This window comes from Hirundo rustica, chromosome Z, assembly GCF_015227805.2.
Source record: "Hirundo rustica isolate bHirRus1 chromosome Z, bHirRus1.pri.v3, whole genome shotgun sequence".
Lineage (NCBI taxonomy): Eukaryota > Metazoa > Chordata > Aves > Passeriformes > Hirundinidae > Hirundo > Hirundo rustica.
The window spans coordinates 43889459-43907304 of record NC_053488.1 but is presented as its reverse complement, the minus strand read 5'-3'; the positions used below and the strand labels follow the sequence as shown (position 1 = coordinate 43907304).

General features: G+C 36.7%; 1 protein-coding gene across 1 annotated transcript in view; it reads left to right on the top strand.

Moving 5' to 3' along the window:
• AUH (AU RNA binding methylglutaconyl-CoA hydratase) overlaps window positions 1-17846 on the top strand; it is a 132446-nt gene that overhangs the window by 55570 nt on the left and 59030 nt on the right. Inside the window, exons 6-7 of the mRNA XM_040090985.1 lie at window positions 11410-11502; window positions 12423-12479. Coding sequence (XP_039946919.1) covers window positions 11410-11502; window positions 12423-12479 — 150 coding nt within the window. The remainder of the gene's footprint in view (window positions 1-11409; window positions 11503-12422; window positions 12480-17846) is intronic.

The following is a 17846-nucleotide window of genomic DNA, read 5'->3' as shown; positions in this document are numbered from 1 at the left end:
CTTCCTGAACTTTGAAGGTATTAAAGCAAAGACAGTAATATTTAAATCTATCCAAAGTTGTAGTCTATTAAGCTTCTTATCTAAAGCACAGGAATTAGAGGGTACCTAAAAAGCCTTTGCCAGTTGTAACTGGCAAATGTATGGCACAGAATTCCGTGTTCAGTCTTAAAAGTGTCGTCGTTCTTGCAGATGAATATATTTTTGAAACATATGGAGATATAGAAATTAATTGAATAATCACTTTGTCATTATTTTTGCACTTAGAAGAGGTAAAGCTTTGTAACATTTAATTACTTGCCTTGTGCAAAAATGGTTTCACCAATCTTCTTTACCCTAAAGTTCATGTAGGAAGATTTGACAGTCTCTCTCAGCCGCTTTCAAATGTTGCTGCATAAGCTGGTTGGTTTTCTTAGTGTTACAGAATGGATGAAAATATTTGTTGAAGTATTTTGTTTCTATTAGCTTTTTTTCCCCATAGAAGAATCTCTTTTTTTATGGTAGTACTTGTAACTGAAAATGAAAGCAAACTGTTGTAGTCACTGACTTGATTACAGATTTTGCAAGACGAGGTAATTGCCTGAAACAAAACTCATTGCCAAGGTTATATGCCATCACAACGTTGTTCTTCAGGAAAAGGTCCCCAAAAATGAAATCAAGATACAGTGCTGTGTTGTAATTATTTTTTCTGATTTCCTGTGACATAAGTTATTTAATGTGTTAAATGTAATTTTGTGATCATAATGCTCCTAGTATAAAGAATGTTCCAGTTATCAGAACTGCACATGGACTGCCTCTACTTGCCACTCAAGGGGCATAGCTTATGCCCTTTATACCCTGCCCATTTTTTAAGTTAAAAGGTCTTAGTTTTTGTAATCAAGAGCTGCATCACCACGAAACATCAAGAATCAGGGTAGTGAAGAGGTGGAAGAGAAATTTATTCTGAGTTACAAAATAAGAATATTTAGGTATAAACTTAATTATTTTAGAAACAAAGTAAAAATCCATTCCCAGTTATTATGCAAGCTAGGACATAATTTCAAATACTCATTACTGCTGATTCAGAATTCCTTTTTATGTCAGCGACATTTAGAATTTTCTTTTTATCTTGTAACCAGACTACTTAGACATTTTGGGTTCATAAAGAAAACCTGTAAAGTAACAGGTCTCAAACCTTTCAATGCTGTTGTAGGAATCAACCCATGGACTGGCAGTATTATATAGGTTTAAGCTATTTTTAGTTGAAATATACACAAAAGTTAAATGGCATGTAAGTAAGTGCATTGCATTGTAATACAAGACTAAAATTTGTCTTTATTTGACATCCTCACTCTTAAGATATGACTCTTATTTCCTCTTAATTTCTTTCCTAATGAGTGACCTTCAGTCATGGAATCTATCTACACGTGGGCACTTAGTGGTATTTAAACATTTTGGGGGCATGTGAGCATTCTTTTTATTAAATTAAAGTCTCCATTGTTACTATGTTGTGCTGGCTTGAAGGCAAAACCAGCGAGAGACTCCAAGTCAGAAAAAACAATTTAATAGGAGAGGAAAAAAAGTAAAATAAAATAAAACACATGCAATGGTACAAAAGATCACTGACAGAGTCAAAATACAACCTGAAACTGTGGTGGTAGCAGTCCAGATGAAGTGGTCTTGTTGAAGCAGTGTTCAAGCAGAAAGGTCTGGTAGCTCTTGTCCTCTGGGAATCCAGTGGGTAAGGCTGCCTGTGCTGTCCCAAATCCCAGATTATATCCAGGTGGGAATGCTTGGCTCCTCCCCCTGGGCGGAGCATCTTACAATGGACTGATATCATTTTATCAGTTTTGTAATGGGTCCTTGATTGCCTATTAAACAGAGATAGCTCCTGGGGAGAGTTATCTATGAGTCATGCAGGACGGCATTGATGGGCCATTAACAGAAGATAGTCTGGAGGGAGGGGGCACGGGAAACAGTGGTGCACGGGAAACAGTGGTGCACAACTTAGTTTCAACATTTCTTGTAGATGGTGATAGAATATATACTTTGGTCACATTTTACATTGTAACCTAGGACATATGTTTAAATAAATGTACTAAGAAATGGGGAGGGAGCTTTCTTATCTGTAGATTAAAATTTGTCCTTGGAGAGTTTCTGGAACAAAAGTGAAAACTAAACTATTGTGGACACATGAGGGACAAGAGAGTCATAAGGTGTAGTCATAAGGTGTAGTCAGAGGAGGGAAATGTTGCTTAACCAGTCTGACAACCTCTGATGAAATGAGTAGTTTGTTAGATGAAAAACAGGCAGTGGATATTGTCTGCCTTGACTTCACTGAGGCTTTTGACAGTACCTATTGTAAAATGTTTGTGCAGTAGCTGGTGAATGTGAACTGGATGAAAATTGGCTACATGAGTGGGTCCAGCAGCATGAAGTCTGTTTGGATGCCCCTAGTCAGTGTGTATCCCAGGGGCAGTGCTGGGTTCAGTCCTGTTTGACATCTTTAATGGTCTGGCTGATTGGATAGAGTGTTGCCTCAGCAAGTTTGCTGATGATGTAAAATTGTAAGGAATGGGTTGTGCTACCATTTAGAGGGAACTCAGCAAGCTGGAGAAATAGACTAACAGGAACCTCAATAATTTCTACAAAGGAAAATATGAACAACCTCATGCACCAGTTACATAATGAGGGTACTGATAGGAAAAGCAACAACACAAAAAAGCCTTGCAGGTCTGGGTGGGTCACCAAGTTGAATGTGAGGTAGCACTGTGCCCTTGTGGCAAGGAAGGACGGTGGTATCCTGTTGCCAGTAGTTGAGGGAGGTGATCCTTTCACTCTCACCAGTACAGCTGAGGTCAGTGCTGGAGTACTACGGCCAGTTCTAGGCTCCTCAGTAAAAGACAGAGCCACTGGGAAAGTTCAGTGAAAGGCCCTGAAGGTGATGAATGCTGAATGCTCCAGAGTATCTCTTTGGAGAGAAAAAGTTGTGCAAGCCTAGGATTAGAGAAGAGAAGGCTCAGGCGGTGATCTCAGCAATGTATGAGGGTGTTAGAAGACAAAGCTAGGCTATCTCTGGTGGTGTCTAGTGACAGGACCAGAGGCAGTGGGAGCAAACTGGAACAGAAGAGAATTTCCCTGAGCATCAGGAAGTCCTTATTCACTGTTAAAGGGACTGAGCATTGGTGCAGGTTACACAGGAGGTTTTGGAGTCTCCCTCGTTAGAGGTCTTCAGAAGCCACCTGGACAGGACCTTGGGCAGTCTGTTCGAGGTGATGCTGGTTGAGCAGACAGGCTGGACAAGCTCCAGAGGTCTCTTTCAGCTTCAACCATTCTGTGTTTTAAGGGTTTCCCATGTGTTTACAGGCATATGCAGGCAGGTATTTGCCACATTTTTCTTTATTTGCTAGAGTTAAATAACGAGTTGTGGAACTGTTCACCTCTTCCTTAATTTGTAGCATACTTTCCTCTAGTAATCCATGTAATACTGACGGTATGCAGGGTATTTTTATACAATTCATCCTCCTGGCTTTATGTTTTATGAAATCCATTATTCAAAAGGAAAAATGACTTGCTGGAAATGCCCCCTGAAGTTGCTTGTCACTAGCTAGTAAGCTGTTCACTAATCAACCTCATTTGTCAAATGATCAGAAATGCACATGTGGAATAAATAGCTTGGACAATCTGTTTCTTTGTTCCGTGGCAATTCAGTTGTGCTGTTATTTAAAATTGAATTCTGTAGCTACTTCTGTCTTAGATGGGTGCTCACAGTTTTTGAGGCAAATAGAGTATGCTCACTACATTCTTTTTACTTTCATTCTGGGAAACCAGAATTCTTCTATTCATAATTAAAGACAAAGGTTTTGAATCTGGTTCAGTAGGTACCAGAGGTAGTGACAACCTTCTGGTTTATATCTGAGTAGTTGTTCTTTCTGAAAGTTGGTTGCCAGAGGTCACTGAAATAAGATGAGAAAGGAACAATAAGGGCCTTTTTTGAGCATTGTCGACGTATAGGGCAACACAGGAATAGCAAGGGAAGTTAAGGTGATTACCTTTAATTTTAATGTTTTGTATCAAATACATAAAAAGGTAGGCTTTAAACTGAGGTTTCATTGGAATGTAGATACCAAATTCTGCTATAATCAATTGAATTGAAAACATTTGCTCTCATCTGTAAAAAGTACTTCAAAAATAGAAGTTAATATCTAAGGAGCTGTATAGGATTTTTGCATTGTTAGGGCTTGAGTGGGCTTGCATGGAATTTTCTTTTCTGATTCATGGGAATCATGAAGTGTTACTGCAGGAACAGTGAGGGCCTTTTAGAGAAACTGAATTCTATGTCTATTGGATTTTGGTTCTTTAATGATGACTTCTACATCTTACCTAAAGGAAGGGAATACTGCAGGTATTCTTCAGGTTGATTGTAGCAGCTGCCAAGCTACAAATGGGTGATTCTATAAACTTCATTGTTTGTTTGTTTGTTTCCATTTATATGAGTATGTGGTACAGTTGCTTACAGAAAACCTTACATGTATGAATTTGTTTAGCAAGCAAGGATAGCACTCCAAGGAGGTTGGTATTTTTGAATTTGATTCTGAATTTGTAATTCTTTTTCCTGTGTGTTAAATATTTTAGGTTAGTCAGTTTGGACAAGTTCATGCAGGTTGACCAGGAACACAGATCACAAAGTCTGGAATTCTGGATAACCATATTATTCCTCTGCCTGTTTCAGGAACTCACAGTAAGGGATCAGCATTAGTAATACATCTTCCTTTGAGTAATTGGACACCAGCTGAAGAAAGTGGGGGTTTTTGCCTGTTATGTGAAATATAGTGTATATAATGTTTCATAAAAACAAGGCAACTTTCTCATGTAAATTGTTGCCATGTTGGTTTTACCTTATGTATTCTTCATATTTCCTTCTTCCTTATTAACTGTGGAAAGTAAGTTTTTCCTTGTTGATCAGGCCATTTATTTTTTGCCAATAATGAGAAACTGAGGTTGTGCAGAAATAAAAAAAGGCTGCTTGAGAGTTACTAAGGAAGTGTCACATATAATCCTCCCGGCTGTTGTCTTATGTATCTGTAATTTTGTAAGAACTTTCTTAATAAATTAGTCAGAAGACTAGTAATTTATGGTTCAGGTCAGTAGAATCCAGGCAGTTTCTGCTTTCTATTTGGGGAATGTCAGTATCCACAATAGTATGAATCAGCTGTGTGGGCGTTATGGCACACATCTGAGAAACTATTTAGTGGTCAAGTCCTCCCGACTAGGTGCCTGTATTCATATGCTGGCCTGTTTGTCATATCATGGTCTCTAAGCAGAAAGGAAATCCCTTGTTAGTCACCAGCAGTAGACATTATGTGGAAAGTCAGCTGAAGATGAAATAATGATTACCTGCCTCAGAGCCATTGTGATTCTTAGAAATTACTTCCAGCACATTACATGTGTTTTTATATGCTTAATTGAAAAGTTCTCCCTCTGTGACATTCTGTAGTCATGGCAAAACTATGGGAGAGTTTACTTGCTCTATTCTACATCTTTCAGTAATGAAGAGTCACAGGAGAGCAGGAGGTATCCCAAGACTACAAAATGCTGCCAGTCTGCCTAAACTAGAACTACATGTGACATGTCTGTTTACTAAGGATTTATTCCTGAAGTTGAGCAGAAGGTTCACAGTTACTGCAGAGTAGGAAGCAGGTCCATTTCTTTATATTGCTATATGATATATTTTTCTATTTTGTTTGAGCTGTTTATGGGTTAGTTTAGCTATCTAATGTTACTAGGTTTATTTTCCCGTATTGAAGTTATTCAGTTTACTTGTTGGTCACTCTACCTGTATCTACCTCTATCTGTCCTTCACTCTACCTGTCTTGAATGGCCAGTAAACATCATTTTTACAGGTTTTATCAGCTTCTGTGCTAAGAGTTTATTCCTCAGAAAACTTAATACATAAAATTTATTTTGATCTGCTTGTTCACATTTGTCTGCTTTCAGGTAGAAGTCACTGCTCTTGTGATCTCGAATACAGGGATGTGTTTTTGTCTTATGTCTGGCTCTGTTGGTGGCATAACATAAACTGAATTGGACCCTTCTATTTCTTTACTGTACTTAGAATCTTACTTTTCTGTAATATAATCAGCCATTTATGTTACATTAGGGTGTGACTACTGGCATTTGCTTGGATAAGTTTTATGTGCAGAATAGAACTGTATTTACAGGATAAGCAGCATGTTTTATGTTAGAATAAATGTTGAAATAATCCTTTCTGAATTAATTGTGTGAACTACCTTATTATTTAGTGTCCTTCATATTCTGCACTTTCAGTGAAATTCTCTAACTGAAGTTTAATGATCCTCATTACTTTGTCTTTTTACCCCTTCAAACAACACTAATCTTTATTGATACATGATCTACACTTGTCTCTGTGTTGTACTCTCTCATTTAGTTTAGCTGGTCTGTTTCTTTTATATATATATAAAACTCCTTTTTAATTTCACTCTGCAGCTCATGATTGCACCCTGATAAACCTGTATCACATCTAGAATTTAACGCTAATAAGTAGTAGCGCAACTCTTGCCTGAAATTTATATCTTGTTATTTGAATAACGAATTGTGACAAAAATGTGGAATGTTAATCTATAAAAATACTAGGCCTCTTGGCAAAGCCTTACATGTGTTTTTTTTTTCGCTCGTAAGTGTTGGGGGTTAAGTTTTCCTATTGAATTCCACCCCCCCCCCCCCCCCCCGCCGTAAGTTGCTAAGAGACTAAATACTGATGCTTAAAGGGTACTTGACCCACACAAAAGAGGTAGATCACTTAGTTTGGGGGAGGGAGGAAAAGGCTCAGGGGCTCCAGGAATTGAGGGTGTTTTCTTCTGCTCTTGGCTTGGGAGAGGATGGATGGGCAACTGCTGGCTAGGTGAGGAGTCTGCTGTTAACAGAGGGTCCGGTCCTGGGATTTCTACCACCATCCATCATCTGCCGGAGCGCCCAGGAATTCAGAGCTCTTCGCCTGCCCTGCTGGAGCTGGGTCAGCCCTGGTCCAGCCATCGTGGCTTCTTCAGCACTGCTCACTTTGCCTGCTGGGACACCCCCCTGCCTGCCGGGACAATCCACCGTTTCCAGCCATCAGCCCCGGATTTTTCCACCTTTTCGGCTTGGCGCCCTTGGGGTCCCAAGAGATCAGACTGCCCGGGGCTTGTGAAACAAAGCCCCTCGGGGTTCTTGTTTCTGTTTATTATTATTATTATTATTATTATTATTATTATTATTATTGCTGTTGTTGTTTGTTTGTCCTGTTATATTTACTAGTAAAGGACTGTTACTCCTTTCCCCATAGCTCTGACTGAAAAGTTTTTTTTTTTAATCTTCCAAATGATAATAACTTGGAGGGAAGGGATTGGAATTTCCCATTCCTAGAGAGGCCCTGCCTCTCCCTAGCAGATACCTGTCTTTTCAAACCAAGACAATAACAAATGAGTCTTGTCATGTAGAATCATTGTGGAGATTGACCTGCTTATATGTGTAATTTATTGTTCTTAAAATTTGTGTGCATACGATTCAATTAAGCCTACAGGGCATTATTTGTCAAACATCATCTCTGTTTTTGTTAGGGGCTCAACAGTTTTGTGAGTTGTACATTAAAATCATGCAGATAAATGTGATCAGGTATCTCTTATACTACAAAATACTAATACACCAAGAAACTTTACCCTTGTTAACAAGTTCTAGTAGCCTAGAAACTCAGCCTACAATTCCAAGTGATTACTAATTTTTGTCTGTGCTAGTTTTTCTGATGCTTCACAAGAACATGTTAAAAGGATTAATTTATTAAATTTGTTTAATAGATACACACAAGGCTATTACAGGGAATTTCCTTTTGCCTTTCATTCATTGTCAACTCTTATGTCAGGTGATCCTTTCAAATTAATATTCTGGGGAAGCGATGATTCTAACATACATTATCAAACTGCTTTTTGTCCCTGTGATATATGTCCTAAAGTTAATTCGTGTTGATAGATAAAAATGTAATATCATCTCAATAAATGTAAGTTTTGTTTTAATCCAACAAACTATGAGTCAACTCAGAGGAAAGCAGCTCAGAAAAGGTGCAGGAATTTCTCTCGCTTGAAAGGACAAGGGAGGGGGAAGCACGAGACATAACATGATTAAGAATTACCAGGAGGGAGACACAAACATGCATTGGCTACCAGGAGAGAGACACAAACATGCTTTGGCTACAAATCGTTAAAAAGGAATGTAACATCTGCTCTGAAGTTACTTCATGTTAATAGAATATAAATTGTAATACTGAATGTATGGTTATAAGTCCTGTATAAACTAGCATGTTAGAAGTTAGGTTTTGTTTTAGCATTTTGTGGGTTAACTTGGGAAGAAGGGGATTTAATAGAATACAAAAATGTCCCTAGCCTGAAAAGGTTTGGGAGGGACACGGAAAGAGCTTGATTGGAATTACCAGAAAGGAGGACAAAAGACTGTCACTGCCAGGAATCGCTGAAAGGAAACAAAGGGCAACGGAACACAGAGATGATAGCCCGGAGAACCCGATGATGGTTTCAGATCCGTATCTAGATGGTCTCTGGCCAAAATTAGCATGTCTACACCACACCTGGAACTGACCATCAACAGCATTGTCCTCCTCCGCTGATCCATTCAGACTCTTAGAACTGAAACTTGCATACTTAATGAAGCTGCCTCGGATGGAGGACTTACGTCATCTCAGGCCTCTCTCCGCGATCCAGTGTATAAAAAGAGGCGGCTGCAAACCCCAGATGTGAACTTGGGGATAACAGACTGGCAGAGTGTGTTTATCGTTGTTCACCCGGTGCCGACCCCGGGCTCGACGCTGTCCTTTTTAATTGTGGCTGTCCGAGACTGTTATTTTGTCTCTTAATAAAATTCCAAATTTTGATTTATCGAATTTGGTCTTCTCATTTATAACAGTCCCCTTAATTTTTTTTAATTATTATTATTTCATGATAGGACTGCTGGCTGTAATCCTTGAAACCAAGCTGTTTTGTAATGCTCATTCTGTAACTTCCATTTCCATGTGTAAGAGTCTACTTGAATTGCACCATAGCTAATTCTGGAAGTTGCTTATCTTAGGGAAGTGTTCTGCCTTGGAGTACTGCAAAAGACATGCAAATAGTTCTCAAGGTACTGTTTGTTAGTCTCTGATAAATGGAACATTCATACAGGCAGTAACTGCTGGAAACTGCAGTTAACAATGACCCTGCCTTCATGTTCAGGCAAGCTAATTTTTATTTACCCCCGGCAAAGGCATATTTCTTTAAAAGAAAGGCTAGCTGTGTCAGTTAGCAAAATTGCAAGACTATTTGGCAAATTGGTTGTGTTGACAGGGTTTTAAGTTTCTGTCAGCAGCTGGACCCTGCTGGAAATGAGAGTTGCCTTTCCATATAACTAAAAGAAGTAAATAGAGAAAGAGCATATTTTTCTACTGTTCTCTGTCTTCACATGCCTTCTGTGGCAGATGGCAGGTATAATGGATACCTTGAACTCTTTTAAGTCACTGAAAGAGCTCTTGTAAACAGTAATCAGTAGCCTCTTCTGGCACTGGAATTGATTCAGATAATCACTATTAATCATGATCTAAACCAGCAACCCAAGGCCTTTATTTTAAAGCATCTGTTAGAATATTGAAAAGCATTGCTAAGTTTTTGTCCTTTTTTTTAAAGACAATTGGATTTTCAATAGTTGTTAATCATAAAAGCAGGTCAATTTGCAGCTAAAGTAAACCTTTGTTTAATTACATATTTTGTTTGTTACCCAGTGAAAGACTACAGGCTTGCATATTAATTGTCATGCTGATGTATACCAATATTTCACAGAATCACGGAATGTGTAGGTTGGAAGAGACCTTCAAGATCATGGGGTCCAACCCATGTCCTAACACTTCAACTAGATCATGGCATCGAGTGCCGCATCCAGTCTTTTTTTAAACACGTCAGGGGATGGTGACTCCACCACCTCCACGGGCAGACTATTCCAGTACCTTATCACTCTTTCCATGAAAATATTTTTCCTAATATCCAACCTATATTTCCCTTGGTGCAGCCTGAGACTGTGTCCTCTCGTTCTGTCAGTTGTTGCCTGGAGAAAGAGACTAACCCCCAGCTGTCTACAACCACCCTTCAGGAAGTTGTAGAGAGTGATAAGGTCACCTCTGAGTACAGAATCACAGAATGTGTAGGTTGGAAGAGACCTTCAAGATCATTGAGTAACTGATTTGTTTGTTAAATGAAGTTATCTGAAGTTTATCTATCTGACAGGAAAAAGGTGAGCTAGGTAGCACAATTTCTAAATTTAGAGCTAGCTAGTTCACTAGGAAGAGTTCTAATTAATACATTAAATTAATAATTTTTGTCATGTTAGTCTTCTAGATTTGAAAAAGAATCAAGTCTTTTTAAGTCTTTCATGCATAATTTTCATTTATATGTTGACAGAAGACTATTCTCTTCTATTTCTGGCTAAGACTGAATTAACTGGTCATTGAATTCAATTAGCTGAAATATTAAAACAAAGAAAATATTTTTTTTAACATCTGCAGAAAAAGCTGTTGCTGTCTAGAGCTGGTTTAACATTTCAACAAGCTGTACACCCAAGTGTCCAGCTAATGAACTACTTTTGACTATCTTTGAAACTTAAGTAGTGACAGTATACTACTGTTTGAGTATATTTTAAAATGGATAGCTTGTGGTAAGTCTTACACTAAATATAATAAACCTGTAATATACAAGTTTATTTCTAAAATCAGACTGTGAGTGGTGAAAAGGGATGAAGAGAACTTGAATTTGCAGAAGGTGAAATGCAGTATTTTAAGCTGATTGTTTAAATTAATTTCAGAACACTGATGATAAATTACATACAAACTATGCCATGGTCGCACAGGCCTCTGGAGCCCTGCTACCTGTCATGTATGCTGGCAGTATATGCATCTGTTTGTCAAACTAAAGAATCACCCACCTCTGATAGCAGGAGAAAAGGGGTGATAGTGGTGGCCACTACTACCAGTGGTGGTCTGGGAATGTCAAGACACAGAGAGCTTCTAGCTGTGGAAGCATCACAGGCATGTCATACATACATACACCTCTATTTTGTCAGGGACTGTTTGTATAACTGCTTTGTCTAGCTCTTCTGTCTGTGTTTTAGAAGTTTAATTTTCAGATTTTTGTCAAAAGTGAGCAGAAGACAGAGAAAGGCATGGAAACCTATTTAGCCACAGAGCGATAGGGAGAGTAATTTTTTTTTGCGAAAGTGTTGGTGATCAGTTTTTAGTCAGAGTGTATTTTATGAAACGTTTTTCCCATACTGTAACTGCAAAATGTAACTAAATCACATTCCAGAGGTGTTCTTTATGAGGTTGGTGTTAATTGATACTTTCTTTTTCAGCTAATCTGCCTGTGCCTACTATTGCTGCAATAGATGGAGCTGCCTTAGGTGGTGGCCTAGAACTTGCGTTGGCCTGTGATATACGGGTGGCCGGTAGGTCTGAATATTTCTGTGGAATTTAGCAGTTATTGGTGTTATAGCTGGCTTGACTAATCCGCCTGTTGGCAACAGTCTTATAAAACTTACTTTGTGTTTGGCATTGTTTATAATTCATTACTTTAAGGAACTTTAGCGGAAATCTGTCTAAGTACTTGCTAGTGTTTAATTTTAAACAACCCTGTTAGCTGGATGGGTTTTATTAAATCTTTATTTGATTCTTCTGACCCTAATTTTATCAGTTTTGCCAGAAGGGTCACGCAAATGTATTTATTTATTTTTTATTAATGTGCATTTGAGGTGCTCTAGATGGAGATTTGATTTTATCTAAACAGGGTGCAAGGAAAGAATAAAAGTTGTTAGTGAGTGTATTATGACATAAGAAATTAAATTATAAAAGTGATGACAACTCTTGAAAATAGTAACGTTGAGCTAATAAGCTGTCAGAACTGTAAAGCAAATTGACGGAAAGTAAATGGAAACTTGGTCCTGAGCAATTGCCAGTAACTTAGGGTTTATAAAGTTATCTGACCTTAGAGAATAATCTGTCACCTAAGAATTCAAATAATCAGACACAGAATTCTACCCCATTCTAAGATGTTAACAGCCATTTTCTTTTAGTGCTTTCCATTTGGAAGCAAGTCTCTATTACTCACTGTAATTGCTTAGATGCTATGTGAAAATTAATAAAGTATTGTATTTGCCTTGATGGAAGTAGCTGGAACTTTCACTAAAAGCAGATCAGTTGAATCTATTTGAAGCTTTTTTTAATAAACAAATGCTTTAAAATGTGATTTATTGTTCTTTTTGAAGACAATTTAATATATTAGCAAACTTGTAAGTCATCATTACGTATTTTTGGTAGGTTTTTTCCCCTCTACCTTATAGTAAGGACTCCTTTACATTCTGTTTTTTAGCATCTTCTGCTAAAATGGGCCTAGTTGAAACAAAGTTGGCAATCATTCCAGGTGCAGGTATGAATGTTTTGCTTTTGCTACCACAGATAACTTAATACCATATGTACTTAGTATTAGATTATAAATTATTTATTGATTTTTGCTTAGGAATCTCTTATTATTATGTTATTTCTGTGCTGTATTTCAGAGTGTGTATGGGTCTGTTCATCCCCTTTCTTCCTCAGGTTTCTTCACTGTGAACTCAAGTGTCTGTTAGCCTGTTGTGGTATGGTTTGTGGTTGACAGGGTAGAGGCTGCAAAAACAGTCACTAGTATTTTACTAAAAGTAGGTGGCCAGGTGAGGGGAAAATTCTGATAGCCTCAGATGGAAAGGTTTTCATGATGAACTAACCGGTTCTTCGGCATGAGAGAAAGGGCACAGGAGGAAGTTGTTGTTTATGTCTTAGCTGTGGATAATGTTTCAGTCAGAATACTCACCACCGTGGACAGCAATGAGTTTGTATGAGACAGGATTTCATGAGAAACCAGACTTCATTAACTTTGCAGTTTGCTAGTTATCAGGTCAGAGTGACTTTTCTCAAAGCTATTAATTGCTAAAAGGAGCTACTATTTTTTGATCTCTTAGTTAAAAAGCTGTTTAAAGAACTTATTTTCTGCATAATCCTGTGACTGGACAGAACTTAAAATGGTGTGGGCAGAGTCTTCTTACACAAGAAAATTGTGTTCCTTCTCTTTGTTTTGTTTCCCAAACTGACATTAAAAAGCGCAAATATTTGTCATTAATTGAATGTAGTTTTTGATGTCTCTCAACTTGCAAAGGAAGTGTTTTCAGTGACAACTTTCTCTCCTCAGCCAAAAATTGTCTTTTGGAGGTTTTTTTTTTTTGTTGAAGTCCTTTGTTTTTCTGCTTTGTAACTTTTTAAAACTGTCTCAATTAATTATGTAATTCAGTTGTCATACTACTCAGTATTAGATCTGTTATGAGAAGATAAAAGCACTTAAAAAGAACATACGTAAACTTCCTACTCTGTTAATAGAATGAGATGTATTAATTTCACAAGGGGAAGTATTCTGTGATAGCAAGAAGTAGAAAAGACAGGTGTATATATATATAACTAATTTGCATTTTCTTTATGCAGTTTACTTCCACAAAAGATTCAGGTGTAGGCTAAAGGTATTGGTATACATCAACAATCATGTTTCCACCAAAAAAAACCAAACCAAACCAAAAAAAACCCCCCAAAACAAAAAAACCCAAAACCCCAACAAAAACAAACAACCCCCCCAACAACAACAAGAACAACAACAAGAACAACAACAAAAAACAAAACAAAAAAACCAAAAGGCAAACAAACAAAACAAACCACAAAAAAACCCAACCAACCAAACAAAAAAAACCCACCAAACCCAAAACCAAACAAAAAAAACCCCACAACAACCAAAAAACCAACCAAAAAACCACCACAACAAAAACCAAAAAACCCAGGTAATTTGACCTTACTAGATAAAAACTGGCTATTGGCCTACATACTTTCAGCTGTCACTCTTTTTTTTGTTTGTTGTCTTTATAAAGGGATTTTAATTAGCAAGGCTTTGTTTATTTCATCATCATTTTGCCATTATTCTTCCATGCTCCTCCCAGAAATTCCACTACTTCATTATCAAGCTGTCCTCCACTGTTTAATATTAAAATAAAAACCAAGTGCATAACCCTGGGATCATGTTTTCCTTGAGAGCATTCAGTTGAAAAGCATATTTTATGAGGAAGCCTTTAAAAAAAAAGGAAGGAAACAAAAAGTAACTCTGTTAACTCTTTAACAAAGTCTTTGTAAATAAGCTATATATGCTTTCTACAACTAAAAGCTTCTTTGAACCCCGATTTCCAAAGGTAAAACTGAAGCCTCAAGCTGTAGGGGGCTGGACTGGTTTTGTCTTTAAAATATAGAACAAGGGAGTGATTAAATTACAGCATTTCTGTGTTCTCAGTATTATTTTGACTGTTTTTGTAGACTTCAATTTGTATTTGAAGAAATCATACTGCTTGCAGATTTCGAGACTGTAAAATAAGAGAGAGGAACACTGAAATATTGGGGTTTTTTTACATAGGAAGAAAACCAGTGTAAAAATGAAACGTAAATTTAGGTAATCATAGTATATTTTCCTTATCTATGAAAGTATTAATTCTTTGCTTTTAAAATTGTCCTTATGGTCTCCATTGCAGTACTTTAAAGTTGACAAACATTTTCTGTTTTGGATGAGAAAGATGTCAAGAGAATTTCCGCCTGTGAAAAACCCATACAGAATATATTCTTGCTAACAGCAGTAGTTGTCCAATTCAGCCAAGTATGAAGGTTAAATTGAATGTCAGACATTTCAAGTTGAAATCCAATGCACATTACAATGGACTGCTAGGATATTGTTTAGATTTCTGTATTTCAGTTTCATTGGTAATAGGAATAGCATTTGATAAATGCTGAAAAAATTGAAGTGTTAGTATTTGTAGTAATGTCCAAGGTAGGACTTAAAAGCTTCTGCACATTTAGTGTCATTTTTGTGCATATAGGTGCTTCTTGATAGTACATCATCACAGATTTTAGAATGAAAAATCTGCTTATTTTGTATAACTTTATATAATGTTACCTCAGTAATATTGTACCTTTCTTGTCCATCTTTATTCCTACCCACATTAGCCTATTCTTTTCTTCTTCTGTAATTTTTTCACGTAGTGTCCCAAGTTTTTACATACACTTTTTTTTTTTCTGTCATTACGTACGGAAACCTGTATAAGAGTCTTTTTAAATTTTTAAAGTTCAGCTCTTAGTCCTGTGACAGTTGACTGACTGATGGGGAAGAAAACCCAAAGTGAAGAGTTAGCTGTGAGTCTGTTTTGGTTTTTTTTTTTCAGATAGTCTATAATGTCTTTTGTGACTTCTATTACTTCTCCTGTTTCTTTACCTCTGTCCTTCATCACAGTTTTAATACTGTAAAGTATACAAATAAATACTCGTAGAAGACAGTTTAAAATATGCTCCTGAGTCAACATCTTCATAATTTCATCAATTCTGTGCCTAAAATTTTATTTACTTTGGAACAACCAAGAAAATATATTTTCTTCTTGCAATTAAGAAAAGTTTTTAATTTTTTTTTTTTTTACAGTGGACTAATAGTGACTGTTGAGCATTTAACAAGATCCATAAATTAGTTACTGTAACAACATTTATGTATTTTTCTTCAGTCATCTGAAGTCTCAATACCTCCAGTTACATTTTATATATTTTAATGTTTGTTTCATGAGTTGTATTTAACATAACCTGAAATAAGTTATATATAAATATATATGCCAATAGCTAGAAAAGAGGTGTCTTAACATCCATGTTTTCCCCAAAGTGATAAAACAAAATATATAGAATGTTTCTGGAGCGGGGTACATTTGTTCTGCTTCTATAAGTTAAAGAGATTTGTGGTTCTTACAGTTTCCTTTTCTTAAAGTAATCTGATTGCTATCAAGTGACTGATTTTCTCCCTTGCTTTTTGATCAGTTGTAATGATGATGTTGAGGCAAAACTGCAAAATGTCTTGCAATACTGACACTGCAAAAGCTCCACACATAAAACTAATATTTCGCAAATTTTCATTTTTATAAATAGAATACTTCCCAAGTAATAGCAACATACAGCAAAAGAGCTTGATAGAACTCTGTGTCATCCAAACTATCCCCTGTACTTTCATGAAGAAGGTATCTCCAATACTTAGCTTTGCAGAGGGATCATCAGAGCGACCTTTTCCCTTTGCCTGCTGGGCATAGAACACTTTCTAAATCTGTATTAAAAACTCAACTAGTACTTCCTACAGAAAGAGGGGCTATCCAAGGCTGTCATGTGTGTCCCAGATGACTGTGATTACATAGAACAGTATTTGAAATGTCAAGTTCAGTGTAAGAAATTGACCACTTCTGACATTCTGCTTTATTTTGCTAGCAGAGATTGTGGAACACTTCTTCCTGACCTAAATTTGGAAATGTCTTGTTAATTCTTAAGCAGGAGTTTGAAAAATTTTGATATCTTAAGTAGCAGCACTGCATATGCAACATACCGTGTTTAGTTAAGGTTTTTCCTCTGATGCTGCAGAGGGAGAAGGAAGTAAAACAAGGACAAAAGAAAGCCCCAGAAGCAAAGCTGAACATTAGAGGAAGTGCCAGAGCAGAGACGTGGAATTTTCTTGATCTTGGAAAGCAGAGCATAGAGGTTCTGATATTGGTATGATATACCAATGGAAAAATTGAACTTTACCAGCAAACATTGATTGAATGTTGTCATGTCTTGGGAGAATAAAACCACTGTTCTTTATATCAAGATTGAATTTTGGTATATAGTTTTTACTAAAATTCATTGTTACAACCTGAGCAATGTTACTAATTACTTTCCTAATCATCATGTGTATATAAGAAAGCTTCCATGAGTTGGAAAATTATTTTGTGAGATTCATGGATTGGTCATTTTGAATGGCAGCCAGAAAAATAAAAAAAATTAAAATAAAGCAACAAATTATTTGTTTTCTTCCATCCTCCTTAAATAACGAAGTCTTAAGTCCCATTCAGGTACTCTTTCACTGAGCACGGGTTGTACTATCACATTTGTATCTTTTCCAGACCATCTCTGTACTACAGGGAACTACGCCGTGAAGCTTTGAAAAGAAAGCAGTCCCAAATTTTGCTTTTGCAGCTTGGTTTTTCTCACCGCATGTTTAGAATACTTTGACACTGATTAAAAATTATGGTCTAGGCCAACTGTAACAATATGAATGGAATTCACAGTAGGTTTCATAACATAGTAAAGTAGGTTATATTCATTTGGGGTGCTCAAGTGAAGAGGATATAGAAAAAATAAAGTAGAGAAAAGAATGATCTTAGATGCTGCTAGATAAGGAACTTAATATTTTTTCAAAGGCAGTTAAAATTAAAAAAATTACCTATGTACAGACTTACACATATTCAGTTAAATGAGTTTTATACTGACTCATGCAGATCTATCAGAATTCATGAATGCCTTTGATGAAATAATTTTCCCCTTGTGTAAAGATTGGACTTAATTTTAAAAGTTGTACAAAGCATTTGTACAAGACTACCCTTTTTTACTTTGTAAAAGACCACCCTTTTGTTCCTTCCACCATGCCCTAAGACCAGAACCTGGTGTGTATCTCAAGCTGTCTTGTCCAGTGAAAATCATAATAGAAACTTCGAATGGCACATTTTCATGTGAAGGTTTTTTATTATTTTCTTTCAATATCTTATTTCTAACCTTATGCAAAAACAAGAGGAAGACCAAGTAATAATAGCTGGTGTTTCTGGGGAAAAATGGGGCATAATAAAAATAAAAATTTACTGGATATGGAAAACAGAATTGCGTTAAATTTTCAATTAAAAAT